We start from the raw sequence: 20,288 nt of genomic DNA, 5'->3' as shown, positions 1-20,288 counted from the left end.
GAGTGGCACTGAGCCTTTCAAGCCCTGGGATGAACACCTAACACAATCCTCCACTATAAAAAATAAAAAAAATAAAAAACACAAGAGGGGAAATGTCTGGGAGCCCTGGTCTGTCAACGGCAACATTAGGAGGAGATGTTGGTCTGTGGCATTGAGCAGAGCCCTTCTGGAGGTGTGTGTGTGTGTGTGTGTGTGTGTGTGTGCGTGTGTGTGTTAATGTGTGTGTGTACATGCACGTGTAGCTAAAGGGTGGGGGAGCTCTGACAGGTCTGTGAGAGATGTAAGGTCATTTGCCCACTGAGGAGGCCTGGCAGGAGTTGATGCTGATTGATTAGGGGGAGAGAAAAGATGGAGGAGTCGAGGCAGCCGAGCAAGGAGGAGAGGAGGTGTATGTGGGCTGGTGGTGGGGGGGGGGGGGGGTGCTTCGTTCAGTAGTTTTAAAGCTCACTCTATCGGTCCACAACAATGTCCTCACACTTTGTCGCCCTAGGAGGCTGACATTTGGCACGGAGGTCAAGTGTTTGGCTGTGACTACATAAGAAGTGGACGTAGTCGTCGTGACGTCACCCGTTGGTTTGTGGACTCCCGGTACGACGTCTTGGATTCTGCGTTTTGTCCGTCGCCATCTTGGATTACGGCTGTCAACCAATCAATGGAAGTGACTATAATTGGACTTCGGAGGAACGACTAAGAGACGCCTTACACGGCTCTGGTAGCGACCTGTCTATCACAAAGTAGCCCCGCCCTAAAGCATACCCTGCTTTATGGTCTGTTTGACTCTAAATGGACCATCATGTACTAAATGAACATCGTGCTGTATTGAAGAAGACTTGAAACTAGAGATTGAGACCATAAACTCATGTTTACAATGAGTCGCCCCCTGATGGCCATTAGAAAGAATGCAAGTTTAAGACACTTCAGCTTTGGCTTCACGCTTCAGAACCGGAGGTTGCCTCCTAGTGTGAAGGTGTGTGTTTGCATTCATGCCAAATGGCAAAACGGGGGTGTGGCAGTGAGAGTGGTCTATAGAGTCATACTCTATAAAACATGCCCACCAGAGGACAAAACAATGGCGCCACAAAATACAACAGGGGGCTGAAATGCAAAAAAAATGACTGTAGCTTGCTAAAAATATCAGATTTCGGAACGTCAAAGGATGCTTTGCAAGCTGATGTTAGCTATCTGTTAGCAAGCTACTATAATTAGCGAATGCACTTGAAAACAAGTGCAAAAGCTATAACTCAAGTTGCATACTGTCAAAATACTTTAGCCTAACTTACAGAAATAAAGTTAGCCTAAGACTGACATTTGCACAAAATTCTTGCTGCACACGTAACATTAGCCATAGTGAGTGTCAGGAAGTTTTCCCATTCTTCCTGCTGATGCCTCACTTTTCTCTTCTTCTTTCTGTTGTTTGCTAGCAGGCGGAACTGACAAGGAGGCACCTTCACTTAATGCAACGTCAATGGAGAATGATGATTTGTTTTCCCTTCCAGTGTGGGTGGGACTTAATTAAACTCTGTCCCTATAACAAAAATACCTTCTAAACTGAGTCACAAACTATGGCCAAACTCATGAAGCGTTTCCCGTAGAGTCCTGTGGGAGGCATAAATGGTTTCAGCTGAGAGCTCCATTTTAATTTTGCCATGGAGGTCAAGTGTTTGTGAGGTTGTGTGAGTGTGTTTGTGTGTGTGTTAATGCATGAGTTAGGAGGAGCACTGTAAAGAATTTAGGTGTGGGAGGAAGAAGCATACGTCAAATACTTGAAATCTGACATTCAGAGGATCATTAGCGAGTGCTAACCAATCACAAGCCTCGCCTCAGGGCAATGGGAAAGACTCATAAACCCAATGTTTGAATATATGCTGCTTCAGAATGGGTGGAAATGTGCCTAATCGCCTACAACTGAAAGGTTGTACACACTCGATATGCTGCTCACACACACATACACACACATAAATGCTGCTGCCCACCTTGAGGGGCTTCTGACTGCGGGGGTCGGTCTCCTCCTTCCCCAGAGCGATGGGCAGCTGGTTAGTTGCCGTCAGCTGGTGCCTCTGGAACACCAGCGCCTCCTTGAACTCCTCCTGCGTCTTCGTCTCCAGCAGCTTCTGCCTGAAGGAAATGTCAGAGAAGAGGGTGGCGAACGTCCTGCCCAGCTCCATCGCTGTCTTGGTGCTTTTCTGTGGGAGAGCGTATGGAAAAGGTGGTCCATTAAAAGAATCAAAGAATCAAAAGGCATGTTTTGGTGAACCTGTGTTAAACCAGTGGAAACCAGCTATAATAACACGTTTCCTTTTTACGCATCGATCAGACACAGCATTCATTTGGAGTTGGAGTTTGTGTCGAGCTGATGAATGTGAGTCCAATTTACAAACTGCTTTCAGCTCTGTTTTTGGTCTCCACCAGCTCTTATCCACTCCTCCACTAAAGGAAAATATGTTGCAGTTTAGCTGCTAAAAGTTCCATTTCTGTGTTTGGTAATGGAAAGTGTGTTTTTAGAGCTTTTCAGAGAAAACAGCTGCCTACTGTGGCTGGAAATGGTGCTAACGAGAGCAGTGAGAGTGAATCAAAACCAGTAAAACCAGAACTATAAGCTAAAAGATGCTGCAATGCTCCGTCAAGTCAAAAGAAAATTTCCTGTGGGTTTTCTACCTCTTTCACATGACACAATAATTTCATCCAATGTTAATATTGTTGATTGCTGCAGCTTTAATTATTAAGTGTTTAATTATTAAGTAATGCTTTAAACTTTCCAAAATAACAAAAATTGTAGAGTAGAAATTTCAAAAATTTCAAAAATTTCAGAACGTATCCTCTAAAATGTTTTCAGATTCATATTGTTTTTGTATGATTGGTTGATATCACAATTTACTGTTGTATAAAATGTATTACATCAACTAAGAATATCATCATCTAGTGTACCTAAATTGCAAAAAAATACCTCTCAAATGCAGAACTGAAGATATAAACCTGGTCTGGATATTCAGGAGCATGTAAACAATACTACTTCAAAGGTGGCAGGTTTGGAGCTGTGTGTTGTGGGGGGCTTTTGTCCATAATCCCACATCTGTTACAAATAATGCTGTCGCAAGTCAGAGAGCGATGGTAATAATGTCCTCGGAGGCTCTGAGACAATGTGCCAGGGAAGCGTTGTAAGCCAGGTGGTGTTGATACCAACATAGCCTGGCTCATTGCGTACAGCAGCAGCTGCAGCAAACAGAGCAATTCAAGCCTTTAAGCTTTTTCACAGTGGTAACTGAATTTCTAGAGTTGAGAGAATGGATCATGAATAATCTGAAGGCTCTTTTCCTGCGTGATGGACCTTTAGTCAGACGATCGGTTTAGGAGGCAGCCTTGAAGGCAGCTCTCTAAGACTAAATGCGAACTTCAGCATGCTAACATGCTAGTCAGCGAATCATCAGAGTGATAACAAATATAGGGGAAAATCATGGACATAGCCAAGATTTTTTCTCTCCTGGAGCTCAGGGGTAGCTTGGCCAATGAATATTCGAGACAAAAAAAACAACAAAATGACACAAAAAACGTTGTACATGTGCAAAGGTGAAAGATTTTAGCACCAAACTGCTGCCACAAATTATAACAACACAATACATCCAAAATGCGACAACAACAAGAAGTTAATTTATTCAATATTCGTAATCCGACAACTGTGCATTTGTAATAATGTTTTGGATGAGATTAAGCCTATGTCTACACCAAACAGCGCCCATGCAGTCATAATTGATAGCAACACAATACATCCAAATGGCAACAACAAGCGCTTTTTAGGGAATCGCATTGGGAACTGAAAGGGTGGTTTTCAACTTTTACATGTCTTTATTCAAAAATAAAGAAGCACTGAAATGCTTGAAATGCAACATTTGCCAGCTCTTTCTGGGGGATCCCCGAGGCGTTCCCAGGCCAGACGAGATATATAATCCCTCCAGCGTGTTTTGGGTCCACCCCAGGGCCTCGTACAAATTGGACGTACCTGGAAAACCTCTAACCGGAGGTCTCAAGGAGGCCTCCTGATCAGATGCAACAGAATCACATCATCTGCAAAGAGCAGAGACAAGATCCCCAAACCGAACACTCCCCTTCCTCCCAGCTGTGCAAGAATCTGTGCAAGGGACGGAGGCAGACACCCACTGGAAATGAGTTTGCGTAAAGTTTTGTTGTCAATTTTGAGATGTGAGAAATTGGACCTGCTGGTGGCACTAAAGCAAAAGTCCAGGGAATAACATATTCAGTAGGATTCATCCTATTGGTTTTAAGGTCACTAGCTTTGATTACCCTGACTGGGGAAACGTGGGTGTAGAAAGTAAGTGCACTTAAGAACACAGTGAGTAACGCTGCGCCATCAACATCAAAGACCGAGTGCAGCTGGTCTAACTAGCAGAAGATCTGAAGGAGTTTCTTTAAGGGCAAGAGTACATGAACATGTTGATAGGCGCTTTCAGGTATGTGTTTAACCGAGTAAATGAGAAACAGAGCATTTGTGAAGAAAGGTCAGCACATTCACGGTGGGTAAAGAAATGGAGGAAAAAAAAGCCGCAAATGCTGCAACGCTCTTTAAATGGTGGTTGATGGAAATGGTCCACCCGTACCCACGCTAGATTACATACATTTGCCAACCAAAGGAATTCCTATTATCATTATCATCATGCCCCTTCAAAAGATTTCTTTCTCGCAGATTAATGTCTCTGAGAATACCATTAGTGGTTGTGATTGCTGCCTGCAGGACTGGCAAGGAGGGAGCTGGATGCATTGGGGAAAGAGCCACGAACGCAGGGCTCATGGGAAAAAACAGAAACCAAACAAACAAACATGATGCAGTTAGCTGAGGCATCGCTGATTGCCAGTGTCACGCCAACCTCCCGGTGGTTCCACAGTTTGATGGTTGGTCGGTGAAAATGGGTTTCTATAGGGGATGATCCCACGCTAAAAGTAGACCCAGCATGAAGAAATTCCCTTTTCTTTCCAGCAGAGACGGGAGTTGAGGATTGGAGGTTTCTATCAGTAGAGGTCTAACAATCAGTGCCATCTGAAGATAGGAGAGTGAAGTGTGTCTGCACATGTATATGTGTGTATGTGTGTGTGTGTGTGTGTGTGTGTGTGTGTGTGTGTGTGTGTGTGTGTGTGTTGAAAGCTCAGGATGAAGCGGTGGAGGACAGACGGGTTGAGTGGTTTGATGGGAGAGAAGGGTATGTGTGGCACAAGGGTTCAGCCAACAGGACACTCGTGCCCACACTAAACACTGTGAGGGCTCTGGATTGAATTCAGTTCAACAGGCAGTTGGCTGCTTAGCAGTGATATTAGTAGCACTTCAGCTATTTTGGCGAATTGAAATAAAAAACAAGACAAGTTGGTAGAAAATTACCTTCAATGACCTATTAAATGTTTCAAATCCAGGCTAAAAAACCCACTCCCTGGCTTTCTATTTGTTTTAGATATGTCGATATATGTTTTTCTTATTGTGTCATTTGTCCATTTTCTGCACTTTTTCCCTTTTACTTGATAAAGCACTTTGGTCAACCGCGGGTTGTTTTTAAATGGTGCGATGTACAAACACTGACTTGAATAAAGTGACTTACAGTTTATGGAAAAAGTAAAGCCAGAGGTGGTTTGGTAAGACTAAACAATCTGAGTGAAAATCATATTTCAAAACTACCATTTGCATCCCAAACATTCTGTGGTTTAATTGTTCAAATATGTCTTATTAATTGAATTACTGCGGCACATACGCAGAAGCTAGTTTGTGTTTTCTTCCCAGTTGTCCTTTTACTTAAACTTACAGAAAACATGTTCTGAGCTGTCACAACATAACATGTGCTGATTAGTGTCTTCTTGCAGCAAGAGACACATCAGGTTTTTGGAAGCATGGAGACATAAAATCTGTTTAAACCATTCCGGGTATTTTGGGGTAAAAATATTCAAAAGCAGAAAAGGTCCATCCTTGGTTGCATCCAGAACTGAGCTTGCGGGTAAGAAAACTAAACTTAATTGGAGTCATGACAGGTGGCTGACTGCACCTGATATTTGCAAGAGCACACTTTTTTTTCCTAAAATTCAAAACTGTTGAACTAAATATACATTTCCTTTTAAATACAGTAGCTGAAAGCAGAGCAGGAGGGTATGCAAATGATCAATTAGTTGTGCGACGGCAGCGGGATGCTTACGTTGTTCGTATGGTTGAGTTGGACTCTAACAGCTAACAGATTTAGGCAAAGACGAGAGAAAAGACTGGCAGGGGAAATGAAAGAAAAGTCTCTTCACAGCGATTAACTGAAGGAATTAATTCACAAACAAATGCAGAAGATGATAACAAATATAAGAAACAAGTGGGCCTTAAATGCCTCAGTAATCCACCATAGTCAGATAAATCTCACATATCATTTCCACCCTCCGGGGGAAGGCAGTTACCATTTTGAGCGGGGCCAGGATCAGGATGACATAGCGGACCTCGCAGCAGTTCTCCCCCCAGTTCTGTGGCCTCTCCAGGCGGGAGATGCACACGTGACGCCTCTGGAGATACTTCACGTTGCAGCTGGAGCGGAGAGGGAGAAGGAGGAGGTTTTATAAATGTCAACGCCTCACCTCACCAGCAGCGCCCTTCATTTCCATATATTAACCTCTCTCTCTCTCTCGCTCGCTCTCGCTCGCTCTGCAGCAACAGGTAGACAGTATTCAAATGTGATGCATAAAAACACTCATACACACTCACATGCACGTGTGTGTGAATGCATGTGCACATGGACAGATCTACTGCAGACGCACTCACACACACACATTCCTGTAGTTCTGACAGTTGGATTAAAATATTTTTTTAAACATGACTATTAAACCACATTCACATTTTGTAGCTGTCGAATTAAACCAATGCATCTCCAAAATTCAGCAATTTAAAATTTTTTCAGGTAAACCGAGGGATTCGTTTATGGATTGAGAAAATTCTAGAATGAAAGAAAAGCGTCTGATCTATGTCGGTTGATTATTTTTGACATGAGTCCACTGATTGTTTAGTCTAAAAAATGTAAAATAATATAGCGTTAAAAATGCCCTAAAATCTTCACCTGTTCTTCAAAGAACCATTTAAATAGTATTATTCTGAGAAGTCAGTAGGTTGTATTTTTCATCTTATGTTATGCATTCTATTTAATCTTATTTTATAATGTGTTTCTTTTGCACTTTGTGTCTTTGCACTTTATTGCCGTGTGGATGAAATGTGCTTTATAAATACATGTTTTGCCCAAGCAACAGTCACAAACCCCAACATATAAAATGTGATCAAAGAGACACGAGTAAAGTCTTTTTTTACATTTGAAAGGCTACTACAAGTGTATTTCTGCTAATTAAATATATAAAATCAATCAAACTATTCTGTCGATCAACCATTTGAACGACTGACTAATTGTTTCAACGCAGACACACACGCACGAACACGTTATGACTTACAGGATGCAGAGCCAGGACTGCTGGTACTGGATCCCGGTGGCGGTGGCCGTCACCCCCTGGATCGTCTCTGACAGCAGGTGGACTGTAGGGGAAAGGTCAGAGGTCAAACACAAGTACGCTGAGATGGACCTCAGGTCCAGTTTGTTCCTCTCAAGCTCTCCTCTCTTCTGCTACCCCAGAACATGTATCTCAGCTGTCCTAGAATGTATCGTTACACTACCACATCTATGATGTTTAAATGTGAAATATTCAAAAATAGAACCTGGCTCTGCTTCCTGTATGTTTTCTAATGGTGTCTGCCAAATGCCTAAAATGTTGGATGGAAGTCTAGAGCCTGATCTGCGGTGCCAAGCTTCTCGGTACGTCTACATCAGAAGTGTCTAACGAGCTGTCTTCCTGCTTTACAAAGCGATGCACTGTGTGCAAACACCACACCACGACACAGACTAATGACGGCGTCCATCCAACCCCAGAAAACACCAACGCTCATGTTCACGGATAAAAACCAAACACATTTCATTATGCTGCCGTGTTTACGCAGAACAAATCATTAAACATGGGCGTCTAAGGACGCAGCCGAAAACCAGCTCGCTGCTTTCTAATAAGAGGAATCTCCCTTCCGACTTCTCCCACTGAGAGTGATGAATAATGAGTGTTTTGGGGGATATTCTACAGCAGCGCCGGCTATCCCAAAACCCCTCGACGAGATTCGGCGTGCATCAGCTTGCAACGTTCTCTTCTACTCATCGGTACCGAGAAAATCACAGGGTGGAAATGTTTGGTATTGTGAGCGGCGGCGGGGACGACCATTTCCATATCATTGTGATTTACCCCGCCGGTGGCTTCTCCCTTTCTTTTCTGCCTGTCTTTCTCTCCATCACTCTCCCTTTCTCTCTCTGCCACGCCGTCTCATCAATAAAGTATCCTCCATTCATGCCAGAAAATGATGGGTGTCACCATGACAACAGTATCACAGCGCTCAAGGAGTGAGGAAGGGAAGGGAGAATCAGAGAGAGGGCAGACAAGAGAGAGAGAGAGAGAGAAAGCATGAGAGTGAGAGAGGCGGGAGGAAAAGAAAGGATCAAGGGAGATAAAATAAAGGGAAGGAGAGAGACGGGAAGAGAGAACAAGTGGGAGGAGACACGCAGAGGGGGAGAAACTGAGAGAGAGGAAAACTGCAAGCAGAAACAGGAGCAAAGAAGCACCGAGGGAATGAGAAAATAACCCACAAATCATACAAAAAATACAGAACGGGACAAACAAGAAGGAAAATGAGAGAGAGGCTAGATGAAAAGCAGAGCGGGAGGGGAGACAAGAGGGAGGGAAGGGAGAGAGAAGTAAAGGAGATGGACTGGGATTCAATTCAATTAATAGCAGTAAGCCTGACAGCCATGTAATAATCAAAAACCATCCAATTTCTCATTGACGTCAGGAAAGAGAGGATGGGAGAGACAGACAGAGAGAGAGACAGAGGGAGAGAGATGCAGTCGCAACAGAAAAAAAGATTAAAAGATGAAGAGAGGAGGAAAAGAGGACGGAAAAGAAGGAGAAAGCCAAGTGAAGACATGAAGGACACAGACGGAGAGAGGAAGACGGTCTTCCGTACCGACAGGCTGGATGAAGCTAACGCTGCTAGCCTTCAGATTACAACCACTTCCATATTTGTCTTTTGTGCCACTTGTGTTTTTAAAGTGTGAGCGATTGCTTCAACAGCATGAATACTGTCAGTGTTTCAGGGTTGATTATCACTATGACCCAACGTGGGAAGCTCATACGAATACTCCTCATACTCCTATGAATATGCAAATATTGTTCATTTCAATAGTCTAACTAGAACGCCTCCATCATCATTGTACACCACTGAAGGACTTCACATCTTGAAATGTGAAGTTGCATCCTGGACCACGATTGGCTTCCAAAATTGTTATAATGTCACAAGATCCTGTGTTCTAGTATCAAACTCTGCACGAACGTCATCCTGCACTGAGAAGCTCACATACCCAAGCGAAGAAGCAACGAGACAAAGCACAGATCTGAGCGGAGAGGGACTCTGAACGCGAATATAAACAATCAATATATCTCCCGAGTGAGAGGTCATTCCCACCTCCTCCCTCTCGCCGGCTGCTGAACAGAACTGATTGTGTCTTTACGTCACCCTGCAGCACCCCAATCTCCTTAGTAAATCATGTGTGGGACGTCGTGAATACGCTATCTTACATCACCAGCGAAGGTGAACAAACCTGACTGTTAAGAGGAGAGGAAAGCGCGTGTTGCTGATGTGATCAATTGGGAGACTAATTAAGACATGCACATTTGATACGTGTCAGTTATGTGAAGGTTTCTGCACCGTTTCGTCAGCTTTTCATATGCAAACACCGCTGTTTCCCCAAACACAGACAGGGAGAAAAAGGAAAAAAGATGCCCACACGCAGCATATCAAATGTGACAAACTTCAATGGAAAGTGATGAAAACGTATGAGGAAGGCAAGACTGGATGGCTGGATTGGCCCCTTTGATCTGTCCTGAATTTTTGGTGAATTCTTTTCAGCTGCATTATTCACACGGTTCGGTCGGAGGAGGGGAAAATAACAGATTGCAAATTTCTGCAAATCATGCGAGGAGAATCCAGTCTGTCGCAAACAAGAGAGACGAATCAATCAATGCGCTTTAAAGCAGTCATAGAAAAACAACAAAACAGCGATGTTAATGTTTCTTTTGGCTGACGTGCCAGTCGAAACATCAGCGGCAGATAAATCCACAGAAGACGCGTGGACAAAAAAACAACAACACAGAGATTCGCGGATTCTTTTGTCAGCGTGTGAAAGGAGACGTCATACATTATGCTCAGTGGTGACCTAAATAAAGCCTACTGATCTTTATGCTGCCTTAAAGATTAACCGGGATCTCAACCATCGGTAGACCTGCCAGCGAACACACACACACACACAGACACACACACACACACACACAAACACACAAAGGGGAATGATTGGTTTCCTTCAAAGCGTGGATTGTGGAGGGCACTTTGAAGGAGGTGATTAAAATACAGGAAGGATCCATACAGAAGATGAAACACTTACTGTATATTAGGAACCCATGCAGCACACGTACGTATGATGTCACACGGCGAGCAGAGGGCCACTAGGACTGGGTCAATAGTGAAAACCTTGTTATCTAGAGAGCTTGTCAATTCTAATCCTCTACTCGCTTGCATAAAAAACAAATTTCATTAAAAGGGAAATAAACCAACGCCCTACATGGAAATAATATCAGAGTCAAGTGTATACGATAAGCTATATTCTGAATTATATAAATTTCCAGAGCATGCCAAGGACATGTCTCTTTTGCCAAATCATTTTGACCTCATAGAATTGACACAGAGCCAGCATTGTTCTTTTGTTTGTTTCACAGGATTTTACAAAAAAAAAGAAGAAGAACTGATAACATTATTGAGGGAGAGGGGCGTTGATTTGAGGGGCAGCTGAAGAGGCATCGATATCTGTGACACAGGGAGGGATTGCTGGCGTCTGTAATCATTTGATGACTCAATGGATCGACCCAGTCCCGAGTGTGGAGAGGGAACACAAGCGGCACACTGATGGTGATGATTGGTACAGAAGCACACCACTGATTGCAGCCTCGTGGCGGCCCCGACGCTGACATTTTCATCCAATTAAGCACAGCTTACCGTCATCAAAGAAAACGAAACTTTGAGACTTGTCTGCATGGGGAGAAGGAGGGAGAAAAAAAAAACCAAGAGGAGAAACCAGTTCAGTCACCTTTCTTTTCCGATCAGCAGGCGAGCAGAATCGAAGATTTTACACAAACATATACGCAAAAGACACACTCATATAGAGACACTCTCTGGTTAACCGGCACACACATGAACATCTCCGCTGAACAGAAGCTTCATTTCCTGCCCTCCTTTTTACCTCATGCATATTAAATATCATTTTCCAGAGAAAATCCCTCAATGTCTCGCCTCCGTTGGGCGCTGAGAGATCTTATCTTGATTACCGTCTACAGGCTATTACCAAAAAATTTGATTTTATCACTGATAGACGGTTACGTGTTCAGCAAGTGCAGAGAAACCCCAAAGACGACAGTGAAGAAGAGATCAAGACGAGAGAAAAAATATGACATGTATTTTTATTTCCCGGGGTAAAGAGTTGAATTAATGGCTTGAATTTAGTATTCTGATCATTCCAGCAGAACGCTACAGAGAGATTTTCACAGTGAAAAGTCACGCCGCCGGCCTGGAAAAGAAATAGTATTATAACAGAGAAGGCATAGTCGGTTGATTCAAAAACACACAGCACCTTTTCCTGTGGAGTGAATCACATGCAGAATAATTGCAGTGGCTCCAGTCAGAAGGTAACATGTATCTGCACAAAGTATGCTGTTCACACATTAGGGGATGGGTACCGAGAGACTAGGTTCTTTAAACAAAATTATAATTAGCTATTAAATCATGAGCGTGGGACTGTTTTTTTGTGTTTGATTTGAGTAATAAAAAACAAAAACAATATTACACGGGAGGATTATGCAAATCGAGGCAAAGTGAAGAGCCAGTGGGATCGATCGAAGGTGACAGAAGTGTAGGGGAGGAAACGAAGGTGCAGTCAAAATACAACCATACAAAGAATTATGACAGAAATATTGACACATTGTAAGCACCATCATCGTCTCCAGCGACCTAATGTTACTGGTTTAATGTTATTCTTTTAATTAATAGAGGCTGGTTTACTGTTTTAAAGAAGTGGCTGAAGTAATATCATTATGCGTTGCATCATCAGCAATGCTGTTCGTTGTGTGTGCCGTCGAATCCCGAGACAAAAGTGAACCCAAAAAAAAAGCAGCACAAGTTGGCTCCTCTGTACAAGTTATAGCAGGACTAATTATCTCTGTGGGCTTTTCATCTTTTTTTTTTCCCCATTTCTGTAATTCTCTGTTCTCTCTGTGCCTGTTATAATCTCGCCCTGGTCTCTTTATCTCACAGCTGTACAGTATTACACTCCAAATGAGCCCGGTCCTGCTCGCCAGCCGTATCACCCGGCTGTGGCAGAGTGAGCGTAGATACGGCAGAAATTAATACCTGAAGAGATGTGCGCTGCCGATAACATACTTACGTGCAATATGAATGTATTCCCCCATGAAGAGCCTTTGTTCCTCCCCCCCGGAGACCCCCCCCCCCCCCCCCCCCACCCCCCCCACCTCAGCACTGACGCAAGTGTTTCACGTGTGAATGTTCTCATGTCGGATCCCTGAATTTTAATTCAAGGAGCCGACATGTTCCTCTGAGTGAAGGGAATTCATCGCAAAACGACACAGTGAAGAGAAGGATTTGTAAGATGAGAAGTCCGTCTTTTGAAGTGGAGAATATTTCTTTTCAAATAATTAACAAAACAAAATGAAAAGGTCTGAGGCTAATCTTTCTGCTCATTCTGTATGCATTCTGCACGTTACATGCCTCTGTAGATGTTATTTAACAGCTAGTGGTGCTCCTCATTTGCTTGTTTCAAACTGTAAATCTTTGTCATCCGTATTTGCTGCATGATTGTGGAATTGTTACATCATCTGCTGTGCAATTAATTATCAACTAATTCTCATCTGCTATTCCCCCGTTGCTTCTGCTGCAGCTAATGCATTTCCCCAGAGTGAGAACTCAAGTTTCAGCTGATTTAAAACAGCTCTTCTTGCTGCACAATACAAAAGAAAACCCTGACCTTGTTTTTGAGAGAATCTTTAGTTAATTAATAACTTTGATGAGGATGCACACGTGACTACTGACTGCAGGGATGCACCGATACCACTTTTATCAGACCAGTGCAAGTACTTATATCTAGATACTTGCTGATAACAACGACTAACAATGACTTTGAAAAGAGTGTAAAAAATGAAATATACAACCTGTTTTCCAGTTTAACCGGAAAATAAATATTTTGACCGATTAATGTGATCTAACAGTTAAAAGAGGGGCGGCTTGTCGCTTCAGCTAACAGCTGGTCCACCTTAAAGGTCAGTCCACCTTAAGTGAGCCTGAGCCAGAGTTGTCGCTAGCTGCTGAGCTAACCCTCTTCACTTGAATCAGGTGGCAAGCAAGACTCAGGAACTTGGCCTGTGTCTTGAGCAGGCGGCAACCTCCGGTTCTGCCGAGTGAAACCGAGGCAGATGTGTCCTAACCGTGCGTTCTCTCTAATGGCCACCAGGGGGCGACTCCTCTGGTTGTATAGAAGTCTATGAGAAAATGACTCTACTTCTCTCTTGATTTATTACCTCAGTAAACATTGTAAACATGAGTTTATGGTCTCAATCTCTAGTTTCAAGTCTTCTTCAATACAGCATGATGTTCATTTAGTACATTATGGTCCATTTAGAGTCAAACAGACCATAAAGCAGGGGATGCTTTAGGGCGGGGCTACTGTGATTGACAGGTCGCTAACACAGCCATATACGGCGTCTCTTCGTCACTCCTCCGCTGTCCAAATATGGTCACTTCCATTCACTGGTCGCAAAAAGCCAAGATGGCGACGATCGTAATCCAAGATGGCGACGGCTGAAGTTGGGTGACGTCACGACGACTACGTCCGCTTCTTATGTACAGTCTATGTTCTAGCATCTATTCACCGACAAATAAACTGCACACACGCTGCACTGCTACGTTCTCAGCTGTAACATTACTCATAACTTCCTCATCATCTGAAATCTAAAAGAAAGCAACACAGTATTTTGTTGTGCTTCTGCTCCCATTAAAAGTGCTATTCTATGATAATGTGGTCAAACAGCTAGAACTATTGCTCAATGGCTGTCGATTATTTTTAATCATAAAGTATCACTAGTTTAATTATTTTCCTTTATTTTTCTGCGTTGCTTTATTCAATTTTAAAATTCCGTGAAACCCCTGAGTGCTCAGAATGATTTTCCATAAATATCCAGACCCCCCAGACCTGCGCAGGAAGTCTTTTTTGGTCAAGATATCTTCTGTGGCCTCTGAGTGGGGTGTTCTGGGAGAGAAACAGTCAAGTAGCCGCCGCCGCCGCCGCCGCCGCCGCCGCCGCCGCCGCCGCCGCCGCCGCCGCCGCCACAGCTTGAGAGTCTCAGAGAGCCATTTGAAAAGCTAAGTGAGTGATCGATGACAGAAGTCAATTATCACCTCGCGGATCTGTCAGAGGCGGCTGTGCAGGGTGAGCGTCACCCACCACCCACCTCTGACTAACCATCAACAACGGCGGACACCAGCCGAGCCAGACGGGAAAACACTGGAGAGGGAGTACATGACGGGGAGGCCTTACACTACCATTAGCTCCACATGCTCCTACAGTGGGAAGAAAAACCCCTCTCGTGCTTTCATCTTTAAACCTTCAGCAAACGTTTTAAACAGGAAAAACATTTATATTTCTTCAATTCTGCGTGACGTCAGCGAAAAATAAAGAATTACTTTTTGTGAATGCGGCGTTCAGTGCAGCCGGGGAGGAGAGCGAGGCTTCAACAATGGCTATACGCACTGTTATGTAAGAGGGCGGATTTCTCCTGCTCTAATGGTCTGAGGAGATTCGCCTTTAACCGAGAGGCTTTGCTGCTCAGCCAAAAGGACCCGTGCTGAAGGGACCGAGCTGGTGTGAAAGGGATCCGTAAGCTGACATATCATTACTACACATTAGAGAAACTGTAGTACACTTCAGAAATTAATGCATGCATCACAAGAGAGTAAGGTTGTGCATATCTAACATACTTTAAGGTACAATAAACCTGAAGATTCAGCACACCACAGGTGAAACGGGTAAAAGAAAATCCCTAGTTGATTATTTACAATAAAGACAATATTTCTTTGTATTTCAAGTTTTCTGAAATCTTAGTTTGAAACATGCAAATGAGGCGTTATCTTATCAAATATGTGCCGATGTGAATACATTTCAAGACCTGAAATCTGAGCACGGGGGAAAAGCCGGGCTAAAATTTCTCTGTAGAAACCTTCAGAATACAGACGCAGCAGGAACGGTTGGAGTATGTAAGAGCTGCTGAAGTGGAGATTTCTGGCTCAGAGTGTGAGAAAAAACTCATTTAGAGAAAACGGTCTTTAAAGAGATGTTTTCACCACAGGTGAAAAGGGTAAAAAAAAAATGTATTAAAAGATATCACCATGAAACTTCCCCAGTTAAGTTTTCTGAAATGGAATGTCTAAATATGCAAATTATGCATTATCTAAAGCGAAGTTTTAGGAGAAATCTACAGATAAAAATAGACAAAGTAGTAAAGTAAACAGCTAAATGTGTATTTTGGATGTTTTCTTTCCACTAGTCTGAAAGAAGACAAGAAGCAACCCTTGAATAATTTAACTGATTTAACATTTTTGTGAACAAAAAAAAGCTGCTTTAAATGGCTTGAAATCAGTGAAAAGAATAAACCAAAACATCTCAAGAACATTTTCTAGTTATCTGAAAAATAACAACACAAAAACATGTTTATCTTGTGCATTAGAGTGTAAGATAACCACCGGACAGTTTGCCTGGGAAACGTTTGATGTCTGCACATGTAAATAGTTTTTGGCACAGCGAGCTCTATTTGTGTCCACTTGAAAAAAAGCTGAGGGGCAAATGGACAGCCGCCTCGATTCAAACATCACAAACTCTGCTTTGGGTCTTAAAAGCTTCTTGAACCATTCTCGAGTCAGTCTGACAATTCTGCTCCTGAGCCGGAGGTGAAGCTATTTTTCAGGGCAGGTGTTGACATGTGCAGACGTTGGATGTTTCTAGGCCAGGTGTCGGATGGTCTTGGTCTGATTGTGGGCTCACACAGACGGTACAAGTTCTCGGTCTTATCGTGTTCTGTGCGGCTGTATTTCTTTTCACACACGTGCTGGTTTATACATGCATGTCGACAGGTTTCACTTGCTTACCGTTGACCTCCTGAGCTCCTGCGTCTGTGAAAAGCATGCTCATCACCTCCTCGAAGTTGCAGCTGGGCTCGGAGGAGTTGCTGTCCTGGCCCACGTGGTGCAACATTCTCTTCAGGACGTCGTCCAGGGAGGCCGCGGTCTCGTCCAGCAGGATTGTGGCCCGGGCCAGGAAGCCGTCCAGGTCCCGGTGAGCCCGAATCTCCTCCTCGAAGTTCATCAGCTTCACATACTGCGGGGAAAAGATGGGAATTCTTTCAGTCTGAAATAGTTTCATTTGAGATTTCTGTGCTGGTTATGCCAGTCAGTGCATTTTTAAAGACTGGAAGGCATTGTCAAAACGCATCTATTGGACCAAAGGCATACAAGTCCTTTCATATAGTTGTTTAAACGTATCTTTGGTTTGGACTATTCTACTATCCCCAACATGCTGAAGTGTTGGTTCGGCTGCGATGTCTCTGATATTGCATTTGGAGAAATTAAGACTACGAAAATGTGCCTGCGAAGCTAACACAGTATTTGCTAATATTTTTGTGAAACACAAGTAGTTATCAGAGGTTTTAACCACAAACTGCTCTTGCAACAATGTGCAAGAGTTGCCTTTTTGTATGTGTATGTATGTGTATGTATCATACACTATTTGTATTTATTTACCAGTTAAATTGTACTATAAAATGACCGGTACTCCATGTTTAACTTCTTGGCCAGATCTCCATTGCAAAAGAGATTTTATCTGGTTTAACAAAAGTTGAATAAAAGAAGAAAGAACTGAAGCACATTTGCAGTTTTTCTGTTGATCAGTGTCAGACAAAGTCGTTTTTCAGGAGTAGTTAAGGAAACATTTTAAAGGACAATCACATTATTCTTTTTATTTCAGTAAAGCTGGGCAGACACTGTAGCGATTAAATCTTATTTGAAGCCTGAGTTGGTTGACTACGACTACTTTTAGAATCAGGATGAATTTTTGCCATTTCGTTTGTTGTTTCATTTCAGTTGAAGCGGAGGAGTCCCAAAACCAGATCAATAGAGGCGTAAATCTACTGATTCACTCAATCAAAGTTCTGGCTGTGAGACGATCCTACAGAGTTCTGGCAGGTCATGAATTCTGGCCTAAATCAATGAACACATTGGAGATGTGGACGCAGAGAATTCAGAGAATCAGGCTCCCAAAATCACCATTGTAATGTTACGACGCTATCTTATTTCATGTGACACAGCAGGAGTAGTGACACAGAGTCTAAAATCCACAGGACCACATGGGCACAAAAAAAAATATATTATCAAACCACTCACAGATTGGGCCGAAGTGTGAAAGTGCCCTAAAGCTTTGACCTTAAAGCATCCACCCCCTCTGAGCCTTATTATTGTCCCTTTTTTAAATAGCAGCACACAAAAACAGACGCTTCACCCGTTGAAACCAGCGGAGTCTGAGAATCAGCTGAGAGACAGACGGACGGACCGAGAGAAGAACACAGCTCGATTAAGAGCCCAGACACCCACCGGTCCTCGATTTCATTGATCGTGTGATTGACAGAAATTCTGCAGATGAGTGGATTCCCTGCTGTTCTTTTATTCATTTTTTTTTAAAGACGAGCACTGCGCTGAGTCCATGTCTAGAGTCTTTGAAGCTATTTGTGTTTCGAGCTCTATAAATACATTTGATTTGTTTGTGCGGATGTGTCAACTTTTGGGGTTCGGTTCTGCTTCGGGGGTCAAGTGCTTCAAAAGGTGTAAATTGCTAAATAACTTGGTGCTATTTTAGGATGTATTTCCTGGTCAGATGAACAATGCAAAACGAGTGTTGCAGTCCATACTGGATGTGCTGGACACGAGCATTTGGGGAAATCTTTAATTCTAAGGAAATGTCCTGAATTGTTGATAAAGAAAGCAAGAAGCACACAGATGTAGCAGACACCTTAATAAAATATATTCTAAATAAAGACCACTGCGAGCAATACATCCACGACAAAATTCAAAGTGGGAAAGTAAGGATGTGACCATGCGCGAACCAACAGAAGTGTAAAACAGAACGGAGAGAATAGAGAAGAAGAAGCAGGCGAGCTGTCGGCAGGAACACGGCACATCAAACGGGCGCGTTACCGACGACATCGAGCTCTGGAGCGCCGTGGTCACCAGTTCAAACCAGTTCAAACCAATGCCCTCTGGGCGCTGCTTTATACTCCCTAACTTTACAGAAATGTATCTGCAAAATGGTTGCTAGAATCAAAGTTTGTTTGATTCATTTGAACAGTCTGCTTAGAAACGACTGACATATTAAAGCGGGTTTATATTCTCACTGTCTGGCTTTTAGTGCTCACGTGTGCTGTTCAGCCTTTACTGGAAAATTGGAACTAACGTCTATTTTCATCATCAATTAATCTGCCAATTATTGTCACAATTCATTGATGAAATATCAGAAATTACTCAAAGATCATAATATTTTACAAAGTGGCATCTTCAAAAGTCTTGTTTTGTCCAAAACTTCAAAATATTCATGAGCAGCGACTGTTGAGCTTTTTTCGTTTTGTAAAAATGCCAATTTAGTTCATTTATCAGATAAAACAGTCGACTAGTCGTTGATTCACACGGCTGCATATTTCCGTATGACTTCACGAGTGTTAATCCTGATGTTAACGGGTTCACTCATGGATCTCATCAACAGATTTCACAGAATGTGTTGCTTTCAGACAGATATTCCAAACTGTAAACGCTCAGAGAGTGAGAAGCATCATCTTAGTCGTGAGTCGGACGTTTTTTGAGTCTAATTTGAATTTTAATCCACACATTAGACATTCCACCAAAATGTTCTTTTATCTTAATAACATTCCATCAGAATAACTCTTTCTCTGAGAAGACGTCTGCACGCCTTCATCAGCAGCAGGCTTCATTATTGTAATTCACTGCCGTCTCCTCGACCGCGGAGTTGCACAACGCCAGCTTTCAACAGACTCCAACGTAAACCCATCCGCCTCATTATAAGAGCCTGGTGGCTTTGAGGAGAGCATATTAACTCTATGTTTTGTATGTTAATGAATTACAATAATACATTTATAATTTATACTGTTTGTCTGTAATAGACTGTATAAAATACTTGGTAAGTTTTCCCAAAAGGAGCTGCGAGTCGTCCCTCCTCTCCGGTTCAACGTGTAGCAATCAATAGAATCAGCTGCTGCTGTGTTTGTTTGGAATGAAAATCTGCAGACGGTACACGGCTGGGTCCAGAGACTGAAGCTCATAATGCATACGGAAAGCCAATTAAGATAACAAAATGGTAAACAAACAACAAAAACTAGAGCAGTTCTTTACATCCTAAAACGTCCTGCGTCAGCAAACAACGTTTGGATTCCCTGAGTCTGAGAGATTCACATCAGCACAGCTCAGGTGTAGCACCGCTGTGGCATCGCTAAAAACACAGGAACCGGCTCCTAACACGGAACAATGTGAGCGGAGAGGCATGACAAGATATTCACACTGACAGCAGAGCCATTCAGTTGTCAAGCACATCTTACAGAAATTGGATTGGTTTTTTACAAACCTCAGCGTGCTGTTCGACTGTGCGCCGTGGAGCTGTGGGCTATTACAGTATGTAGGGAAATATAAGTGGTAGACTGGGACTCGGTGTCAGGCGATACTCATGACTCAGCCGAAAGAGCTCCGTAAAGAAAACATCGCTGGAAGTAATGAAGCTAAGTTTAAGTTACTGTCTACGACTAAGGAAGATCCAAAATGGATAATTAATAATAATAATTCAACCACTTTCATGTAATATTGCAAAACATTCTCACCCCTAACCCGTCAAAACGGTACGCTTGGTCAGTGGCTCACGTGGGAGACGTTTGCCTTCAGGGTTAGGTTTAGGAAAAGGTCAAGTTTGTCAAATAAATAAAATAAAATAAATAAAATAAAGACTGGATAAAATATACAAGCGGGACAGTTA

At 42.9% G+C, this 20,288-nt stretch overlaps 1 protein-coding gene across 1 annotated transcript in view; it reads right to left on the bottom strand.

Moving 5' to 3' along the window:
* The window catches only part of slc4a11 (solute carrier family 4 member 11), a gene marked incomplete at both ends in the record, with an annotated part of 77,325 nt that overhangs the window by 19,846 nt on the left and 37,191 nt on the right, over positions 1-20,288 (bottom strand). Inside the window, 5 exons of the mRNA XM_079174972.1 lie at positions 1,974-2,183; positions 6,427-6,550; positions 7,459-7,540; positions 11,147-11,179; positions 16,355-16,583. Of these exons, the coding sequence (XP_079031098.1) occupies positions 1,974-2,183; positions 6,427-6,550; positions 7,459-7,540; positions 11,147-11,179; positions 16,355-16,583 (678 nt within the window). The remainder of the gene's footprint in view (positions 1-1,973; positions 2,184-6,426; positions 6,551-7,458; positions 7,541-11,146; positions 11,180-16,354; positions 16,584-20,288) is intronic.

The sequence above is a fragment of the Pholis gunnellus genome, assembly GCF_910591455.1.
Source record: "Pholis gunnellus genome assembly, chromosome: 15".
In the NCBI taxonomy this organism is placed as follows: domain Eukaryota; kingdom Metazoa; phylum Chordata; class Actinopteri; order Perciformes; family Pholidae; genus Pholis; species Pholis gunnellus.
Note: the sequence above shows the minus strand (reverse complement) of the source record. Positions and strands in the feature narration are given on the sequence as shown.